General features: G+C 42.5%; 1 protein-coding gene across 3 annotated transcripts in view; it reads left to right on the top strand.

The window, feature by feature from the left end:
* Positions 1–14,993, top strand: part of LOC145356986 (plexin-A2-like) — a 470,896-nt gene extending 455,903 nt beyond the window's left edge. For all 3 annotated transcript variants that reach the window (XM_080210014.1, XM_080210012.1, XM_080210013.1), the window contains 3 exons: positions 5,269–5,481; positions 7,520–7,670; positions 14,177–14,993. In XM_080210014.1, coding sequence (XP_080066140.1) covers positions 5,269–5,481; positions 7,520–7,670; positions 14,177–14,272 — 460 coding nt within the window. In that variant the 3' untranslated portion in view covers positions 14,273–14,993. The remainder of the gene's footprint in view (positions 1–5,268; positions 5,482–7,519; positions 7,671–14,176) is intronic.
* The last annotated feature ends 2,817 nt before the right edge of the window (positions 14,994–17,810 follow it).

Here is a 17,810-nt window from a genome sequence, read left to right as displayed (position 1 = left end):
TTCAATTCACCTTGTGTTTTTAGCCACTGTTTAATTACTAGAAAAAAGAGGTGAGTGGCATGTTGGTGGTGGAGAAAATATTGGGATTAAAAGAAAAATACTGAAAGTCTGCTTCGTTCTATAAATGTGTGTTGCTATTGCATAGGTAGAAATAAATTTTTACTTTATTCAGTGAACTTGACAAGCTAGGTAGAGTGGAGGAATAACTGTTTTAAATGTTAATGAGCATTGAGCATCTTTCTTAAGGTGAGTGAAATCTTGAATTATGATGTGACAAGAACATCAAGGTGATCAGAAATGTGTTTGTCCTTGTTACAACAATAGTAACCTGTATTTATACAACGCCTTGTGGAGCAGCAGCATTAATGGAGGAAACATCCCAAAAATATTTTTGACAAGTGGAGTCAAAGAGGCACCCAAGTGAAATAGAACAAAGGAAGAGGCGATTTGGGAGATGTTCAGAAAAATTGATCAAAGAGATGGGTTTTGCGAGAGTGTGTAAAGGCAGAGGGAGGTTTGAGCAGTGATGAGTAGCTTCTCGCTGCAATTGTAAATTCCCCCAACTCGCCATTGCTGCACATTTCCTCCAGGATCTTCAAATCCCAACGTTCACAGATATTGCAGCATGGTGTCAATCAGAAAATTTGGTTAGAGCAAAGTGGAGTCGGGGTAGTAGGATGAGCGCACCTTTTTTTTACACATCATATGGTAAATTTAAGGTTCAATCTTGGAAAATTAGTGAATGAATGGGTAGGTGGGTGAGTGAGTAGTTGGGTCAGGTTGCGGGGGGTCAATAGTCGTGTCGAGGGGGGCTAGCCAGGTTGGGTCAGTGGGATAATTGAGGGCAGTGGAAGGCAGTTGTGTTGCCTAGGTGTTAGATTAGATTTTAATCTGTCAAATAGTTTCATGGTAACCATGGGGATAAGTACTGTGGACTTGACCAAATCCCAGACTCTGGTTTAAAGCCAGAGACATTTGCCAAGCTTCACGGGGAGCAGGGAAATTGCTCATTGAAACTTTAAACTTCTTGGGCAGTTTCTTTTGAAAGTCCACAAGTCAGAAACTCTGGAGTGTCCCAGCGTGCGTTTTAAGTCATATGCCTGATCTTGATATGAAAAGAGAGAGGGTTTGGTTTGTGGAAACACAGCAATGTTTTCAGAAGAGAGGTCCAGGAAGTCAGGGCCAAAAAACTGGAGAGGCTTAGGGCTGGACAAGGTGTAAGGCAAGAGAAGGTGAGGTATAAAGGTGTTGGAACATTAGGTTGTAAGATTCAGTATGTTGAGCAATAGGAAACCAATGTACCGCAGCAGGATGTGGGAAGATTGGCACGCAGGAATTAGAGAAGAATAGATTACATATGGCTGAGATTTGCACAAATTGGAATTGAGAATGGCAGAGATGGGCTGTAGAATGGTAATCAGCAAGGAAGAGGTGTTAAAACATATACATTGTAGCTGCTGCTTCTGTTACGCTGCCTGATATATCCTCCTAAATACATTAAGCAATGCTTTAGTTTTTCAGAAGGAAGTGCATTCAGGATGTGAATATATATATATAGCAATTTCATTACATTGTATCCCAGCTAGAACATTAGTTCTAATTTATTTTGTTAATTCAATGTTATAAAAGATGATGTTAGAATAGATATAAATGCCATGACACAGCAAGTTTATTCAATGACTCACAGATTTGATTCCCAATCTGAACAATTACCCAATCTCCACCCAGGATACTGCAGTTGGCCTCAGCGTTCTTGTGTGTAAAGCCAACCAGGATTATCAATGTTGATGACTGTCCATCATGATTGTTAGATAAGAGTGTGATTCATTGTGTGCCTTATGCCCACTCACCTTGCTTGAGTTAATAGTTTGCCAGCAATCACTGTGTCAGGGTTAGCAATGGCTAATGCGTGAGATATCAGCACTTAAAACACACTGAAGCTCTGAGATCAAGCTGCTGTGGGGGGGATTGGGGATGGTGAAAGAAATTGCTGCAGAATGGTGGGGGAAGGGATAATTAATTTCTGTCCGTTCTTGATTTTTCTAGCTTTACTGTGGCTCCAGAGCAAACAAAACTAGAGATTTTATTTATTCATTCACAGCATGTTAGACCAGCATTTATTACCCATCCCTAGTTTCCCTTGAGAAGGTGGCATTGAGCTGTGTCCTTGAACTGCCGTGATGTGGAGATGTCAGCGTTGGACTGGGGTAAACACAGTAAGAAGTCTCACAACACCAGGTTAAAGTCCAACAGGTTTATTTGGTAGCAAAAGCCACTAGTTTTTGGAGAGCTGCTCCTTCGTCAGGTGATTGGGAGTTCTGTTCACCGCCAGGGCATCTCAAGACACAAACTCAATTTACAAAATAATGGTGAGAATGCAAGTCTTTACAGGTAATCAAGTCTTAAAGGCACAGACAATGTGAGTGGAAAGAGCTTTAACCTGGTATTGAGACTTCTTACTGTTCTTGAACTGCTGCAGATCATGTGGTGTAGCTTCACTCACGGTGCTGTTGGAAAGGGAGTTCCAGAATTTTGACCTAGTGACAGTGAAGGAATGCCGATATAGTTCCAAATCAGGGTGGTGAGTGTGACTTGGAGGAAAACGTGTAGGTGATCCTATCCCCAAGTTTCTTCTACCCTTGTCCTTCTAGATGGTAGGGGTCATGAGTTTGGAAGGTGCTATCGAAGAAGCCTTGGTGAGTGCTGCAGTTCATCTTGTGGATGGTACACACTGCTGTCCCTGTGCCTCAATGGTGGAAGGAATGTTGAAGGTGGTGAATGGAGGGGCAGTAAGCAGGTTACTTTGTTCTGGCCATTGTTGAGCTTCTTGAGTGTTGTTGGAGCTGCAGTCATCTAGACAAATAGAGAGTATTCCATCACACTCCTGACTTGTGCCTTGTAGATGATGGACAGGCTGTGGTCGGTTTTCTGCCTGAACTATTTAATTTTGAAGAAATGGGCACCATTTCAGTGACGTCATTCAAGCAGTTTTCTGCTGGTCGAAGCAAAATATGAATATCTTAAAAATTCAATTAGAATTTTCCTGAGATGAATATTTACTCATTTACAATGGGGGTCCTTTAAAAAGTAATTCCCTATGGCAGTTCTTCCCATAACCTCAAGTACTTTTAACCCCAAGAATAATACTTTCATTTCCAAAAAGCTGTGTTTAATACAGTTTTGTACTGATTGTTGCAAGTAATCATAACATTGCAAAAATGTTCTTATGGTGATGAGAATGTGAATACTGTCACCTCTCATTGTAACACCCAATTCCTAACAAAATGTGTTTCCGTGTCAGACCTGTGTTGTGATTGGCAGGTTGCCTTGACAATCAATAAACATTTTAAACAAATCCAATGCTTAGCCCTAATATTGACCTAATCCCTCCCTTGGCAAATGTGGAAGAAACTGATAATAAAACTAATTAAGGCGATGGTTTTTCTTTTCTAATTACTCTATTTTTATCATTTCTGCAAGTTGGTTATTGCAGCTGAGGAGGGTAAATATGCAGTTCCACTTGATAGTTGAATCCTCTGATTACAAATGGAAAGGGTTGTGATATCATGTGGAAAATACAAATATAGGTTCAGTGTATCTTGCTGGTGGTATTTCAATGCAGCCGCCATTTAATCATATTCATAGAAATCCTACAGTACAGAAAGGGGCCGTTCGGCCCATCGAGTCTTCACCGACCACAATCCCATCCAGGCCCTATCCACCCACTAACCTATGCATCTCAGGACACTAACAGCAACTTCTTTTTAGCATGGCCAGTCAACCTAACCCTCACATCTTTGGACTGTGGGAGGAAACTGGAGCACCTAAAGGAAACCCACGCAGACACGAGGAGAATGTGCAACCGCCACACAAACAGTGACCAAGCCGGGAATCGAACCCAGGTCCCTGGAGCTGTGAAGCAGCGGTGCTAACCACTGTGATACTGTGCTGCTCATATTCCTTCAGCGTTGGGCATCAGTTGCATGGGAGCAGCCTGATGATGCGTGCCATGCAATCTCAACTCAAAGCCAATCTAAAAATGTAGCATATTTAAGTTTTCTTGTGACACTAATCAAGAAGTAGCCTTACATTTTACTCTACAATGAAGCTACTGTGAAAATCCGCTAGTCGCCACGTTCTGATATCTGTTGGGTACACGATGGGAGAATTTAGCATGGCCAATGCACATCTTTCAGATTGTGGGAGGAAACCGTAGCACTTGGAGTAAACCCACGCAGACAGCAGGAGCACGTACAAACTCCACAGTTACCCAAGGCTGGAATTAAACCCCCGTCCCTGGAGCCATGAGGCAGCAGTGCTAAGCACTGTGCCACCGTACCACCCTAGAATCAGCAAATAAAACCATTTATGTACAGCTTTTTTTTGGCTAAATGCTGATACCAGGAGGTTAGAGCTTCATTATGTTGCAGCAACTCAATGTGGAATTTAGTAATCAAACAATAAGCCTATTGTTGGTATTTCTCCCCCCCCCCCCCCCCTCACTGTGCCTCCAGTTATAGATCAGATTCTGACCAAGGGAAGGGCTAATAGAGAAAACTGAAGCCCACTCTCACTGAGATCACGTTCTGGTGCCAGCAGTGGGATACTATCTTCCTGGTGCTCTCCCCACACCTCCAATTCTGGGTGGCACATTAGCAGAGTGGTTAGCATTGTTGCCTCACAACTCCAGAGACCTGGGGTTGATTCCCAGTTTGGGTCTGGGTATCTGTGTGGAGTTTGCACATTCTGTGTTTGCGTGCGTTTTTCTCTGGGCGCTCCAGTTTCCCCCACAGTCCAAAGGTGTGTGCGTTAGGTTGATTGGCCATATTAAATTGCCCATATTGTGCTAGGATGTGTAGGTTATTGTGCTAGGATGTGTAGGTGTGTAGGTGTGGGGATAGGCCTTGAGGTGGGATTGTTGTCAGTGTAGTCTCGATGGGCCGATTGGCGGCCTTCTACACTGTAAGGTTTCTATGATTCTAAATAGTTTTCTGGCTTTTCTGCTTGTCCCTCGTTTCCCTCTACTCCTCTGTTCTCTTTGTTGCACACCACTCCAGTTATTAACTCAGTTTTGCCTTTAACTCCTCATGTGTGACATTGTGGAAGGTCAGCCAGCATTGTAAAATGTATGATCGGAATTCAGCTCCTCTGTTTGTTTGAGTGTTGCCAGCTGACGCATTGCCACGTGATCCAGTTTCAGTGTTGTGATTTATCCTGCAATTGTGTTCCAATCCCAAGTGTTCCTCTTTTCTTCTTCTTCTTTCGCAGTTTGCCATTACGGTTTTGGGTCAACGTGATTAAGAATCCGCAGTTTGTGTTTGACATTCACAAGAGCAGCATTACGGACGCATGTCTCTCTGTGGTGGCACAGACATTCATGGACTCTTGCTCAACGTCAGAGCATCGGCTTGGCAAGGACTCGCCATCGAACAAGTTGTTATACGCCAAGGACATCCCCAACTATAAGAGCTGGGTTGAGAGGTGAGTATGTACTGGCATCAGCCCCTGGGTTAGTATTGATCAGACTTCATTTAAGTGTAGAAGGCTGGGTATGTGATATAACTGATGACATGTGGATTGAGTGCTGCCTAATGGAACATGTTCGTTAACTGGTGCCATTAACAGATTGAAACTGAGAAACTTTAGTTCACTGCAGCAAGAAATGGAGCCCTGCCATTAAACTCCATTGCCGTAAGCTTTCCACAAGAGCAAAATGGTTTTTGACTGATTCCTATTGAAGTTCCATTATATTTATTAGAACCATTTCGGAAGTCTCTGTGATGAACCACTAATTCAATTTTTTTTTAAAGAAAATGCCTTGATAGTCGCTGAGAGTTTGCAGTAACCAGGTTTAACTGTTTAAATTAAGTTGACTTCAGGTCGATGTGCACGGCAAAACTATCATTTTGCACGTCGCGTTGTGCCGGTGTCCTGAGACCCCGATGCAGTTGCATGCCAATGTTGTGCTACCTTTTAATATAATGGGTTTTCGAACATTGCTATTGTGCGTGTCCTATTCGGTAATCGTGTGGAAATGCAAACTTCTTTATTTTAACCTTATTCACCGCATCGTGCTCCAATGTAGTCTGAATTGCTGCTGATTTCAGTCCCACTTCGTGGAATTCAATCTTTAGGCAAATGTGCTGAAACGTGAAGGCAAAAATGCGTGCAATCTGAAATAAAGACAGAAAGTGCTGGAATTATGCAGCAGGACTGACCACAACTGTGGAGCGGGAAAAACAGAATGGATCTTTTGATTCGAATATAACTCCTCCTGCAATTTCCAGAACTTTCCATGGTGCTGATTCAAGCATAAAATGAGTTCTTATGACTTACATTTCCATCGTTCAGCCCGCTGGATTCTGTTACTCGTTCATTTCTGTTGGGCTCATAATTTTCTAGAAAAGAGCATATTTGACAAAAGTTTATTTTTTGGTTCATCGCAGCCCATGTCAAAGCATATTGAGGTTAAAATACAACAAGATTACTGTTTCTCTAGATGGGGGCCAGTCACTGCTTTAATCAACATTTTCAGCAATGTAAATTGCGATTCTTTGTTCCTAAATGGCGGTGATACGTGTGGGATTGCTGCAAACCACTTCCTTACTGCATGGGAAAGTGCGTGTTGGTGGGCTGCTTCCTTCAGGAGTGAATTGCTTCCTCGTTCATCTTGGTTTGCCACAAATGTGTCTCATGTGTTCATCACATGCACTAGCATTAGCTTGGTAAGCTGTGGGTCGCTGGTGATAATTAATCCACATTTCAAAGTGCGAAAAGGAACGTAAAAGGCTCAGAAACGGGGAGTAATTAATGAATGAGGTAGCCACGTATTCCCCATTCAAATAACTAAAAGGCAGAGTTCTGAAAACTGCTGACAGCGTGATTTCACCAGCGCAGTGCGGGGTATTCCAGATGTCTGGGGGCAGTTTTCATTGTTGTCATTAATCACAGTTGTAGCCTGCGACTGCACAATGTTATTTTTTTCCCATTTGCATGCAAATGTGGCCACAGGCAGTATCTGCTTGATTTCCCTTACCCTATTCGTCAGTGCACGTGCTGTAAAATATGATTCTAATGGGGTTTATGTCAATAGTCTGTTTGCCCACTATTGATTTTTTGACTCTGAGCTGTCGGCAGTCCAGGTGTTATGTGTGCGCAATCACATTTGTAGGTAATAAAACAGTGCAGGGAAAGATCTCCTAGTTGGGTAGGAGCCCGACATTTCACAGTCTGTGCAGACACTTCCAATTTTTTTTTTGTGTGTGTATCCAACAAGGGAAATGAATTCGATGCTGCTATTCGCATGGTAGAATTTGGCTTGAAATTCCATTATTGGCATGTAATTAGTAGGCATTGACTAATCTGTCCCTGCACCAAAGTAAAGTTGATTTTGATACAATTCTTTTGGCTCATTTACCAGCCATCCTTCCGTGTGGGGAATATGCGTTGGGAGACAACTAATTAATTCTGGGTGTTATTGCTTGTATTGTGTGACTGAAACATGTCTTTTGTTTCATAGGTACTACGCTGATATTGCTAAAATGTCTGCAATTAGTGACCAAGATATGAATGCTTACCTGGCGGAGCAGTCCCGTTTGCACGTCAATGAGTTTAATATGCTGAGTGCATTGAATGAAATCTACTCTTACGTGACCAAATACAGTGAAGAGGTTAGTGCACAACATATTTCTAGCATATTTTGCCCACACAATTGGCTTGAGGACAGGTGGCCTAGTATAAGTTTTTAGTGGTCCTCCCAATTGATTTAATTTTGATTTGATTTATTATTGTCACGTATTGATATACTGAAAAGTATTGTTCGTTGTGTGCTATACAGAGCATACCATTCATAGGAAAAGAAAGGAGAACGTGGGGAATGTAGTATCACAGTCAAAAAATTGTTAGAGAGTTTAAAAGAGTTGGAATGAAATTTCAGAGGCATAGAGAGAGATTAAAATATAGAATTAGATGGTATGCTGGACTCGGCTCACAAGAGGCTGCCTCGCTCCAGCGCCATCTTGAGAAAAAGAGGAAAAAAATTGTCAATATATGTTGATGCCACCAACTGCATCATTGACATGTCATGCTTCCCCTTCAGCTCTCATCCTAAAAAGTAATCATTTGAGTTTTGTGTGCTTTTGTACACTTTGTCACATAAGCATCTTTGATTTTTAAAATCTACTTTGGGTGGGATTTTTCCAGTCAAGTGTCATAGACCTGAGGAGGCGATGGCCTGTGGTATTATTGCTGGATTATTAATCCAAAAGTTCAACTAATGTTCCAGGGATCCAGGTTGGAATCCCGTCACAGCAGCTGGTGGAATTTGAATTCAAGAAAAAAAATCTGGAATTAAGAATCTACAGATGAGCATGAAACCATTGTCAATTGCCAGAAAAACACATCTGCATCACTAGGGAAGGAAATCTGCCGTTCTTACCTGGTCTGGCCTACATGTGATTGCAGACCCACAGCAATGTGGTTGACTCTCAACTGCCCTCTGAAATGGTCTAGCAAGGCACGTGGTTCAAGGGCAACTAGAGATAAATGCTGGCCGGCCAGCCGGCGATATCCATGTCCACGAATGAATAAAACAAAATCAACAGAATTTCAATGACGGGCCATCTCCACCACCAGGAAGCATGCTGTGTTGGGAGGAGGAGGGGGGGGTTTCTGGATAGTCTCATTGTTAGTGAATTTTTAATAGTACGGAGCTGAATCATTCCTGATTAACAACTGAAAATCTGATTTCACTCCGTGGAAATGTTAGTTCCGTTGACCTTTCCTCAACTTAAGAAGTTGCATTATAATGGCTCATTTTCAAGTCAATTTTCAGCTTGCCAAAATTATATCCAATGTCATCTATACTTAAACTCATAAAGCACCTCGTTTGAATGTCTTTGACGTTATCATCCTGATTGCAAGAGCTGGATTGAACTTTGGGCGTCATTATTTACCAGAGTCCTCATGGTCAGAGGACAGGTTATAAAATGTATTTGAAAAAGCAGGGATGGATTGTTCTTTATGTGGCTGTGGTTTTTGACTGCAAATAATTTAAACACAGCCATCGCCTCAACTGGAGGGAGGATTAAAAGATCCTGGCCCCTGAATCACTTTTGAAGTTGTTCTGATGGGAGTTTCATTGGGCCTTAAATCTACGCCGGTGAAGAAACCTCCAGAAAGATCAAAGTCATTTCTCTGCACAAGCAAATTATAGTCCTTGTGGTCCTTCATTAGCAGTGTTAATGAACATCATTTAATATGCTATCCACTGGCTCTGATTGTAATTTTACCACATAAACAGGTCATAATATAGAAAATTCTCATTATTACAAATTACCACCGATCTCAACATTTTATGCTCGTTATCTGGAGTGTTGGTTTTGCATTAGCTATTCCGGAGTTGCATATTAAGCAGTTGAGTATCGTTTGCACCCAAATAAAACAAAATTGTATTTTATATAATCTGGAGCCTGCTGCACATAAAGACCAGCAATACGTGCTTTGTAATCTGATTGATAATATTCATTAGGAGTGTGTTCAGATCATCATTGTTTCAGTGAGTATATTATTTTGGGCAAATATTCTGTCTTGATTAGGAAGGTGGCACTCTATTAAGGCTCTGGGAACATTTCTCCCCCTACCTCTACCCTACACTGTGCTTTTGAATCTACAGAACATCAATGTAGGAAACACCTGTAGCATACAGCACCATATTGAGGCAAAATGTAAGTGTGTCCCTAATAATATGCTGAAATGGAAAAAGTTTATTGATTTATTTAGTCACAAGTAAGGCTTACATTAACACTGCAATGAAGTTACTGTGAAACCCCACTAATTGCCACAGTCCGGCACTTCTTTGGGTCAATGCACCTAACCAGCACATCTTTCGGACTGTGGGAGGAAACCAGAGGCACCTGGAGGAAACCCACAGGGAGAACAGGCAAACTCCACACAGCCAGTGACCCAAGCCGGGAATCGAACCCGGGTCCTTAGTGCTGTAAGGCAGCAGTGCTAACCACTGTGCCAACCATGCTGCCCACAAATTGTAGCCAGCTAATGTCACAACTGAACCAAAAGGAAGGACTGTTTCAAAGATGAAACTATCGAGCTGGAAGTAATTTATCTGACCTTGACAGTTGTCTAGTATTTAGAACAATTTGGTTTTGAGCTCAAAAATGGCAGGACAGCAAGACAGGCCATCCAGAAAAGCAACTGAATATTTCCATCGTGTTTCTGAGCTGATTTTTGTCTCTGCTCTTGGAAGATAGCACAGAGTGCTGAGTTACCACCATGAATTCATGGCTGATCTGTGACCTACCTCCATAAATCCATATTTGACTCTCAACCTTTAACATCTTTCGCTAACATAATTCCATCAGTCGCAGTTCTGAAGTTAACAATTGATCCCACAATTTCCATTCGCAGAAGGGAGTTACAAACTTTTATCATTCTTTGCCTGAAGGCATCTTTATTCCTGGATCTCAATTTAGACTCTGCCTCCATACTCTGAGGTTCACCAATGAGCAGAAATAGTTCCTCTTTACCCACCCTATGTAGGTTTTAAGGTTCAGGAGCCACTGATTATTCTGTTAAGAATCATAGAATCCCTCCAGCGCAGAAGGAGCCATGCGGCCCATCGAGTGTGCACTGACTCTCCAACAGAGTATCTTACTCAGGCCTTACTCTCTCCCACCATATCCCTGAACCCCACACTTTTACCATGGCTAATTACTCCAGCCAACACACCTTTGGATACTAAGGGACAATTTAGCATGGCCAATCCACCTAACCTGCACATCTTTGAGCAAGTTTATAAATAATCTTATAATTGTTTACTGAGTGAATTATTGGGCAACAACATTTTAAAATTGATGTACAAGTTAAATAGGCTGGAAAAATATTCGATCTGTGACAAGTGAGAGCTGTTTTGGCAGATGTCTTTCCTTTTATTCTCTGTCCTTTCGAAGTGACTGGTTTGGCATGGGTGTTGGGTTGCGTGGGGGGGGGAATGGTGAGGGGGGGCAGGGGTACAGCAAAGGAGGAATCATGAGGGCAGAATGGTGAGGAAGGTGAGGGAGTTATGTGGGAGGTGGTATTGAGAGGGGGAAATGAGGAGGGAATGGTGAGGCTGGAGAACAAATGATGAGGGAATGGTGAGGAAGGTGGGGTGATGAGGGCTGAGCATTTTGAGGGGATCAGTGGTTCGGGTGTGGTGTGATGGTGACACTGGTTAGGAAGCTCTATCTCATGCCAAAGAGGGCAATAGCCAGCATGAATCACTTCAAAAAGCTCTTTCCTCTCCAAAGTGATTATTTTTCTTGAGACACTGTTTTTAACCATTTATTTAGACAATTGGTTTATATATCTATCATAAGATCTCACTTTATCAGGAATATATTTGCTAGGGGCATGTCCTTGGTAGAGATATAAGGTTTTGTATCTTGTGTTTTCCAGACACCAAGCTGTTGTGGGAGCTTTATTCATAAAATATTTAAAATATTCAATGCAAGATGTTATTAGTTTGTGAGAAGAAATTTCAGATTCTTGTCTGTTCCCCTTCTAGTATTTAAAAACTTTGATTTTAATCTTAGAAATCTCAGAAATACAAACTTAGTTTGTTAAATATCTCTTGCATGGCTAATATATCTTTTCTAAACACTTCTGCCTCACAGCGCCAGGGGCCAGGATTCCATTCTGTATGGAGTTTGTACGTTGTCTGTGTGGGTTTCCTCCAGATGCTCCAGGTTCCTCCCACAGTCCAAAGATGGATCAGCCATGGAAAATGTGTGGGGTTACGGAGGTAGGGTGGGGGAGAGGCCTGAGTAAGATGGTCTGACAGTGAGTCTGTGCAGACTTGATGGGCTGAATGGCCTCTTCCCTATTGTTGGGATTCTATGATTCTCTGATAATGTTTAGTCCAAAGAATTCCTCAGAGTACTCAAGGGGTGGTCTGACCAGTGCTTTGATAATTAAAGCATGACTTCTACCCCACCCCCCCCAGCCCGCCCTCTGCTTATATTCTAGACCCCTAGAAACAAAGGCCAGCATTCAATAAGCCTTTTTAATTATTTCCTTTTGCTGTCCATGACATTTTATTGATCAATGTACCTGGATCTCTAGTGCTGCTAATGATCATTTTCCGCACCAGAGATTCTGAAATGTGCTTTCCTTTTCTTAAATGAGGATTTTCAAAAATTGGATTTGACTCAATTCTCGTGCTTCTGTTCTTGACTCTTGCCATCCAGAGTGAGAGGAATTCCCTTTCCCCTTGCTTTTTGTTTCTAGGTTCACCTGATCAAGTTTTATTATTTTGACATATGCTATTCCCACAGCCAAGCATATCCTTTGTTTCCCTTCGCCTTGTGTTTTTAATTCTTCTGTAAAGAAGCACCACCCATTCATCATCCCCTGTTCCTCCATCAGTGACCAGGGCCCTGCATGCTCCCTACGTGTGTGACATTAATCTGGGGACCTAACTTTAGGAATGACCTGAAGTTTATGGAGCAAATATGGAGGAAATGTGCTTAGATAAAATTAGCAGTCTGGAACTTGTATTTCTGAGGTGAGGGTAGTGAATAGGGAAGGTTCTGAGGTGACCTGATGGAAATATTCAAAATAATGGGAGATGATAAGGGAACTATTTCCGAAGTCAGGGGGTGATTGTGTCAAGGGTACAAACTTCTCATCAAAGGAAGAACAGAAAGATGTTTGTTTCATCCAGAGACTGCTAAGGCATTTAATGCCCTCTGTAGCTAAATCCGTAATGGTTTTCAAGGGAAATGGGGTAAGCATTTGAAACATATCAATTCAAAGTATAGAGAGAACAAAGCATGAGGACAGCATGATGGTGCAGTGGTTAGCAATTAGGCCTTGGGTAGATGTCCGTGTGGAGTTTGCATGTTCTCACCATGTCTGTGTGGGTTTCCTCCGGCTGCTCCGGTTTCCTCCCACAGTGCAAAGATTTGCAGGTTAGGTTGATTGGCCATGTTAAATTGCCCCTTAGTGTCAGGGGGATTAGCAGGTAAGTAAGTGGGGTTACGGAGATAGGACTGGGTGGGATTGTTGTTGGTGCTGGCCTGATAGGCTGAATGGCCCCCGGTCACACTGTAGGGATCCTATGAGCCTCTTTTTAAATTTGGAATTACTATAATTTGTCTTTTTTATGGAAGATGAAGGCAGTTGGAACAGACTGTGTAAATGTGATTGGGTATATTTGCTTGCATTAAGGATGGACTGATTGGGTTGAACAAGTGGGTTTTGTGTCACAACTTGCGTATTTCTATAAATTTGAATCATCACAAATCGGGGAATGTTGAGAGACAGAATTTTACATACGAGCTATTCCACCTGGAAACAACAATTAGTAAGCGTGAGGTTTATAAAGGGCTTTCTTCTTTATTCTAACTTCCTGAATGAAATCTGCCGTAATGCAAGAAAGCCCTTTTACCCCTTGAAAGATGATGAAAAATAAGAGTTGCTCTTTGTCCGCACCTACCTGGCTCCTCATTCTGGAAGCATCTACTTCAGGCAGCATGCTGGACTGCACAGTTGGTCTGTCAGTGAATCAGAATCCCAGTTCCCTTATGCATCTGTCCATAATGCCAGCTGCTGGAAATTACTACAAGCCCAAAGTTCTCCTTGCATTGACTCGTAGCCACTCATCTTTGGAAAGAAACACTAAAATCAATATGCACTCAAATCATGTTAGCAGTCTCTGCAATGCTAATTTGAGCTGAAGTGTCAATTTTTAAGTTTATGGGGCGGCACGGTAGCGCAGTGGTTAGCACTGCTGCTTCACAGCTCCATGGACCTGGGTTCGATTCCCAGCTTGGGTCTGTGTGGAGTTTGCACATTCTCTTTGTGTCTGCATGGGTTTCCTCCAGGTGCTCCGGTTTCCTCCCACAATCCAAAGATGTGCAGGTTAGGTTGATTGGCCGTGATAAAATTGCCCCTTAGTGTCCCTGAAGCTTAGGTTAGAGGGATTAGCAGGTAATAATATGTAGGGATAGGGCCTGGGTGAGATTGTGGTCGGTGCAGATTTGATGGGCCGAAGGACCTCTTTCTGCACTGTAGGGTTCTGTATGTTCTATGTACTGCTGATGTGGTACCTTTTGGGTAAATACTGTTTTGACTGTATTGCAGTCTCACTCTTCTCTTTCCTTTTTTTTAAAATTAGATAACCGCTGCTTTGGAGCAAGACGAACAAGCACGGAGGCAACGCCTGGCATATAAAGTAGAGCAACTGATTGTCGCCATGTCGCTAGAGAGTTGAGAGCTACATTTGCAGGACCTAGTGGCTGAACAATGAACTCGTGAGAGAAAGAGAAGCCGTTGGAGGGGGAGAGCAAAGCATGGATCGTGTGGTTAAATGCTATGTCCAAAGTTGCACAATATCAAGTGGCTGGCATGGCCATTTTTGTTTGAAAGGTGTCGGATACCTCTTCGTTTTGTTTTTTCTGTGAGTACGGCTGTGTTCCGAGTACTACCTTTTTAGTTGACTTGCGACCAGGGCTGCGATAACCTCGTGTACAATGGTTTATGTTTACAAAGGATAACCTTTGAGAACCACAGCTGCGTTTTGTGGTGAGCTTACTGATAATTTGAACAGGACCTGATGCGAATGAGCAAGGCAGGTGACTTCTGTGTGGCCAGGAGCAAGAAAGGATATGCGAAATCAGCACCGCACTACAGAATTCTACTTTCTCCACCCCCACCCCCCCGTACTCCCCCTGCCACCCCAGAAGGGGTAAATTTCAACCACAACTGCAACATGCACAGTCGAATGACCAAAGCCTCGTCCCAACAAGGTGGGATTGGTTAGAGGTGTTGTTTCCAGTGTTCCCGAGAAGAGCCAACAGGATTCACAAATTGAAATGTATTTTTCAGGCTCCAGGATTTTGCCTTTCTGAAATCAGTGCCATCCCTGTATCATAATGTATTAAGAGACATTCATGAACTTTACAACGAGCCAGAAAATCATAAATGCACATATTTAGGGGAGTTGTGGGGGGGGGGGGGGGGGGTGGCGGGGAGCAAACGATCTTCCCGATGGGTTGGCCGTTTTTTTTTTAAATGCATTTTTCTGCTTTTTGTTATACAAATCAAAGCTCCATCACTGCTGCTATTTAGCCAAGCTATTCCATCTTGTAACAACAGTCAGTAAGGTTCAATGTGAGGTTTATACAGGGCTTTCTTCTTTCTTCTAACTTCCTGAATGTAATACTGTGGCTCAGTAGGAAACTCAAAAGAAATTGTACTGGAAAATCTGTCATCTTTGCACGTTGTTCAATAATCCTGTAAACCACAGTCATGTCATTTTAGTGATTCCCTACCACAGTGCGTAATTTCACCTTTACAAGGCATTCCATGTTTAATAGGTTTTTTTTCTACCAAACTGTGGTGTGAAATAAAGGAAAGGAAATTGAAGAAATTTCTCACCTTAGCTGGAGATTCACTTTTTCTTTGAACGTACTTTTCATCAAATCGAATCAAACCACAAGGATGGAGTTAGCGGAGCAAAGGTGTGTGTCAAACACCGGCTCAAGAGGTGATACCCTCTGCCTGACATCGGTCATTTGTAGAGATCTGCACCAGTAAAATGTGAATCAGGTGGGGGTGGCTCTGCATAAGGGAGGCTGCTGACAATCTACGCAAGCCGTCTGGTAGCCCTCAGTATCGTACCACAAGGCTTTGCCAACTCCTTGCTACAGCTTGATCATTTCAAGCCTGTTTGAAAGATAATGTTTGCCAATTATCACTATTGTTTTGCTAGCTTCTACGTTTGTATGTTGGCGGATTTGTGGCACTAATAATGACATTTGGAAGTTGTTGCGAAAAATAATTATGTTTTTGTTTGTAGGGGTTTTGTCAGAAGAGTTGCCTTGAGGAAATCAATGTAGGTGTCCAATGGTAATACGCTGAACCTTTTTTAATTGTGTTTCAGTTGTCTCCCTACCCTGCTCCCCCGCCCCAAAAACTTGGTCACTTACTGCCGCTATCTCTCTATTTGTTCGGACGGACATGTCTGTATGTTCAGTGCAAGGTACTATTTACTGGTTAGCCCAGAGGGGGAGATTCCAGTTTGGAAGCAAAGCTGGCTTGTAACTCAGATGTGAGCTGCTTTGCTTTTCGCTTCCAATGCAAGCGAGTGAAGTGGAAACTCACCCAGCCAAGTGTTCTGACACAGGCCATTTGTTATTCTGAGGGAAGGCCTGGACTTTCAACACATGGTGCGAAGCAAGCATCATGAGTGCTTTGCTACCAAAGACTTTTAAATTTTAAATAATTTTGACTATGAAGCCACAAAATGGATGCTGTCTCTCGACATCAAATTGCCACAGCAGTTGGTGTAAAAATCCTCCCAAGCTGGTTTTCCTTTTTTTGTTCCATTTTGCATTGAGTAAACCAAAGGTTTTTAAAAGTGCATATCCTAGAGCCACAAAGTGTATAAAGGTTGTAAATATTGATCGTACCTCAGTGTGGGATCAAAAGCCCAGAACTGTTTTTTATTGCTGTTGTGCTTGATTCTCTAGTCATCCAATTCTTATACAAAGAAGTGGATAGTGTTATTTGCACATTTGTGAGAAGATGTTTATGGTGTTTTGATATGGTTCAGTCTGATGCTACAAAAACGTAACAAAAACAAACAAAAAAAAGAGGTTGAGCATCAATGTCTTGAGGATGGATGGCACTTGATACCATATGACATGTAATGTTTCCATTTGGAAAACTGTTCTCTTCATCTGTTGTTCTTCATGCAATTAGTCATAACCCAATACAATGCAGCACTTTGTGGGGAGAGATGATAAGTTAGGCTGAGGAGTCATGTCCTAAAGTTAAATGAACGTGCAACTGTTCTTTTATGTGTCGTTCAGCACTGCAGGGTGTGGTTCACATTGCAAGGATAGTATCTTCATGCAAAGAATAAAGGACGTTCTACCTTCACTGGATAGTTTGCCTTTCAGTAGCGGAGCCAGGGAGAGTTTGTGCCTTTTTGTTATAGTGCGTGTACAACTTAACTGTGCAGCCCCTTAAAATCTTACATCACTGTGCATGCAGAGTTGAAGGGCTTGACTTGTGCACAGCCTGAGTGGGGAATTGTGATTCAAAAAGCTTACAGGGGCCCTCACTTTCCCCTGCCACCACAGTCATTTGCGATCAGCCAATTTTGTATATCAGAAAGTGGTCAAAGCAGCACTGTAGGATCACTACAGTGCAGAAGGAGAACAGTCAGCCTATCAAGTCTGCGCCGACCACAATCCCATCCAGGCTCTATTCCCGTAACTCCACGTATTTACCCTGCTAATTGTCCCAACACTAGGGCCAGTCTAGCATGGCCAACCAACCTAACCCACGCATCTTTGGACTGTGGGAGGAAATTGGAGCATGCAGAGGAAACCCATGCAGACAATGAGCAAACTCCACTTGGACAGTGACCCAGGTCCCTGTGAGGCAGCAGTGTTAACCATTGTGCCACTGTGTCGCCCATAATTATCATATGCTAATTTTGCTTTTAAATTCCTTGTTGCCATTTTGAGCTGATGCAAATAAACAAATTGGCATTTAGGGCATCATTGTGACTCTACTGTGTCAAGTCAAGCTACACCTGGATATCACCACCTTCTCCAGACACTCCCGCCCTTCAACCTTAGCTCCAACCTTGCTACTTTTTATTCTCTTGGTGAAATGATGAAAAAAAATTAAAGGGAAACTTGCTGATGGAAGCTTTCTTACTCAATATCACAGGCAAGATTTTAACTCACTCAGTACCTATTCAGTTACACAGTTGGTTAAATTGGGCTGTGTGTAGA

Source organism: Carcharhinus amblyrhynchos, chromosome 22, assembly GCF_965287045.1.
Source record: "Carcharhinus amblyrhynchos chromosome 22, sCarAmb.v2.hapA, whole genome shotgun sequence".
NCBI lineage: Eukaryota > Metazoa > Chordata > Chondrichthyes > Carcharhiniformes > Carcharhinidae > Carcharhinus > Carcharhinus amblyrhynchos.
This window is presented reverse-complemented; position numbering and strand designations above follow the sequence as displayed.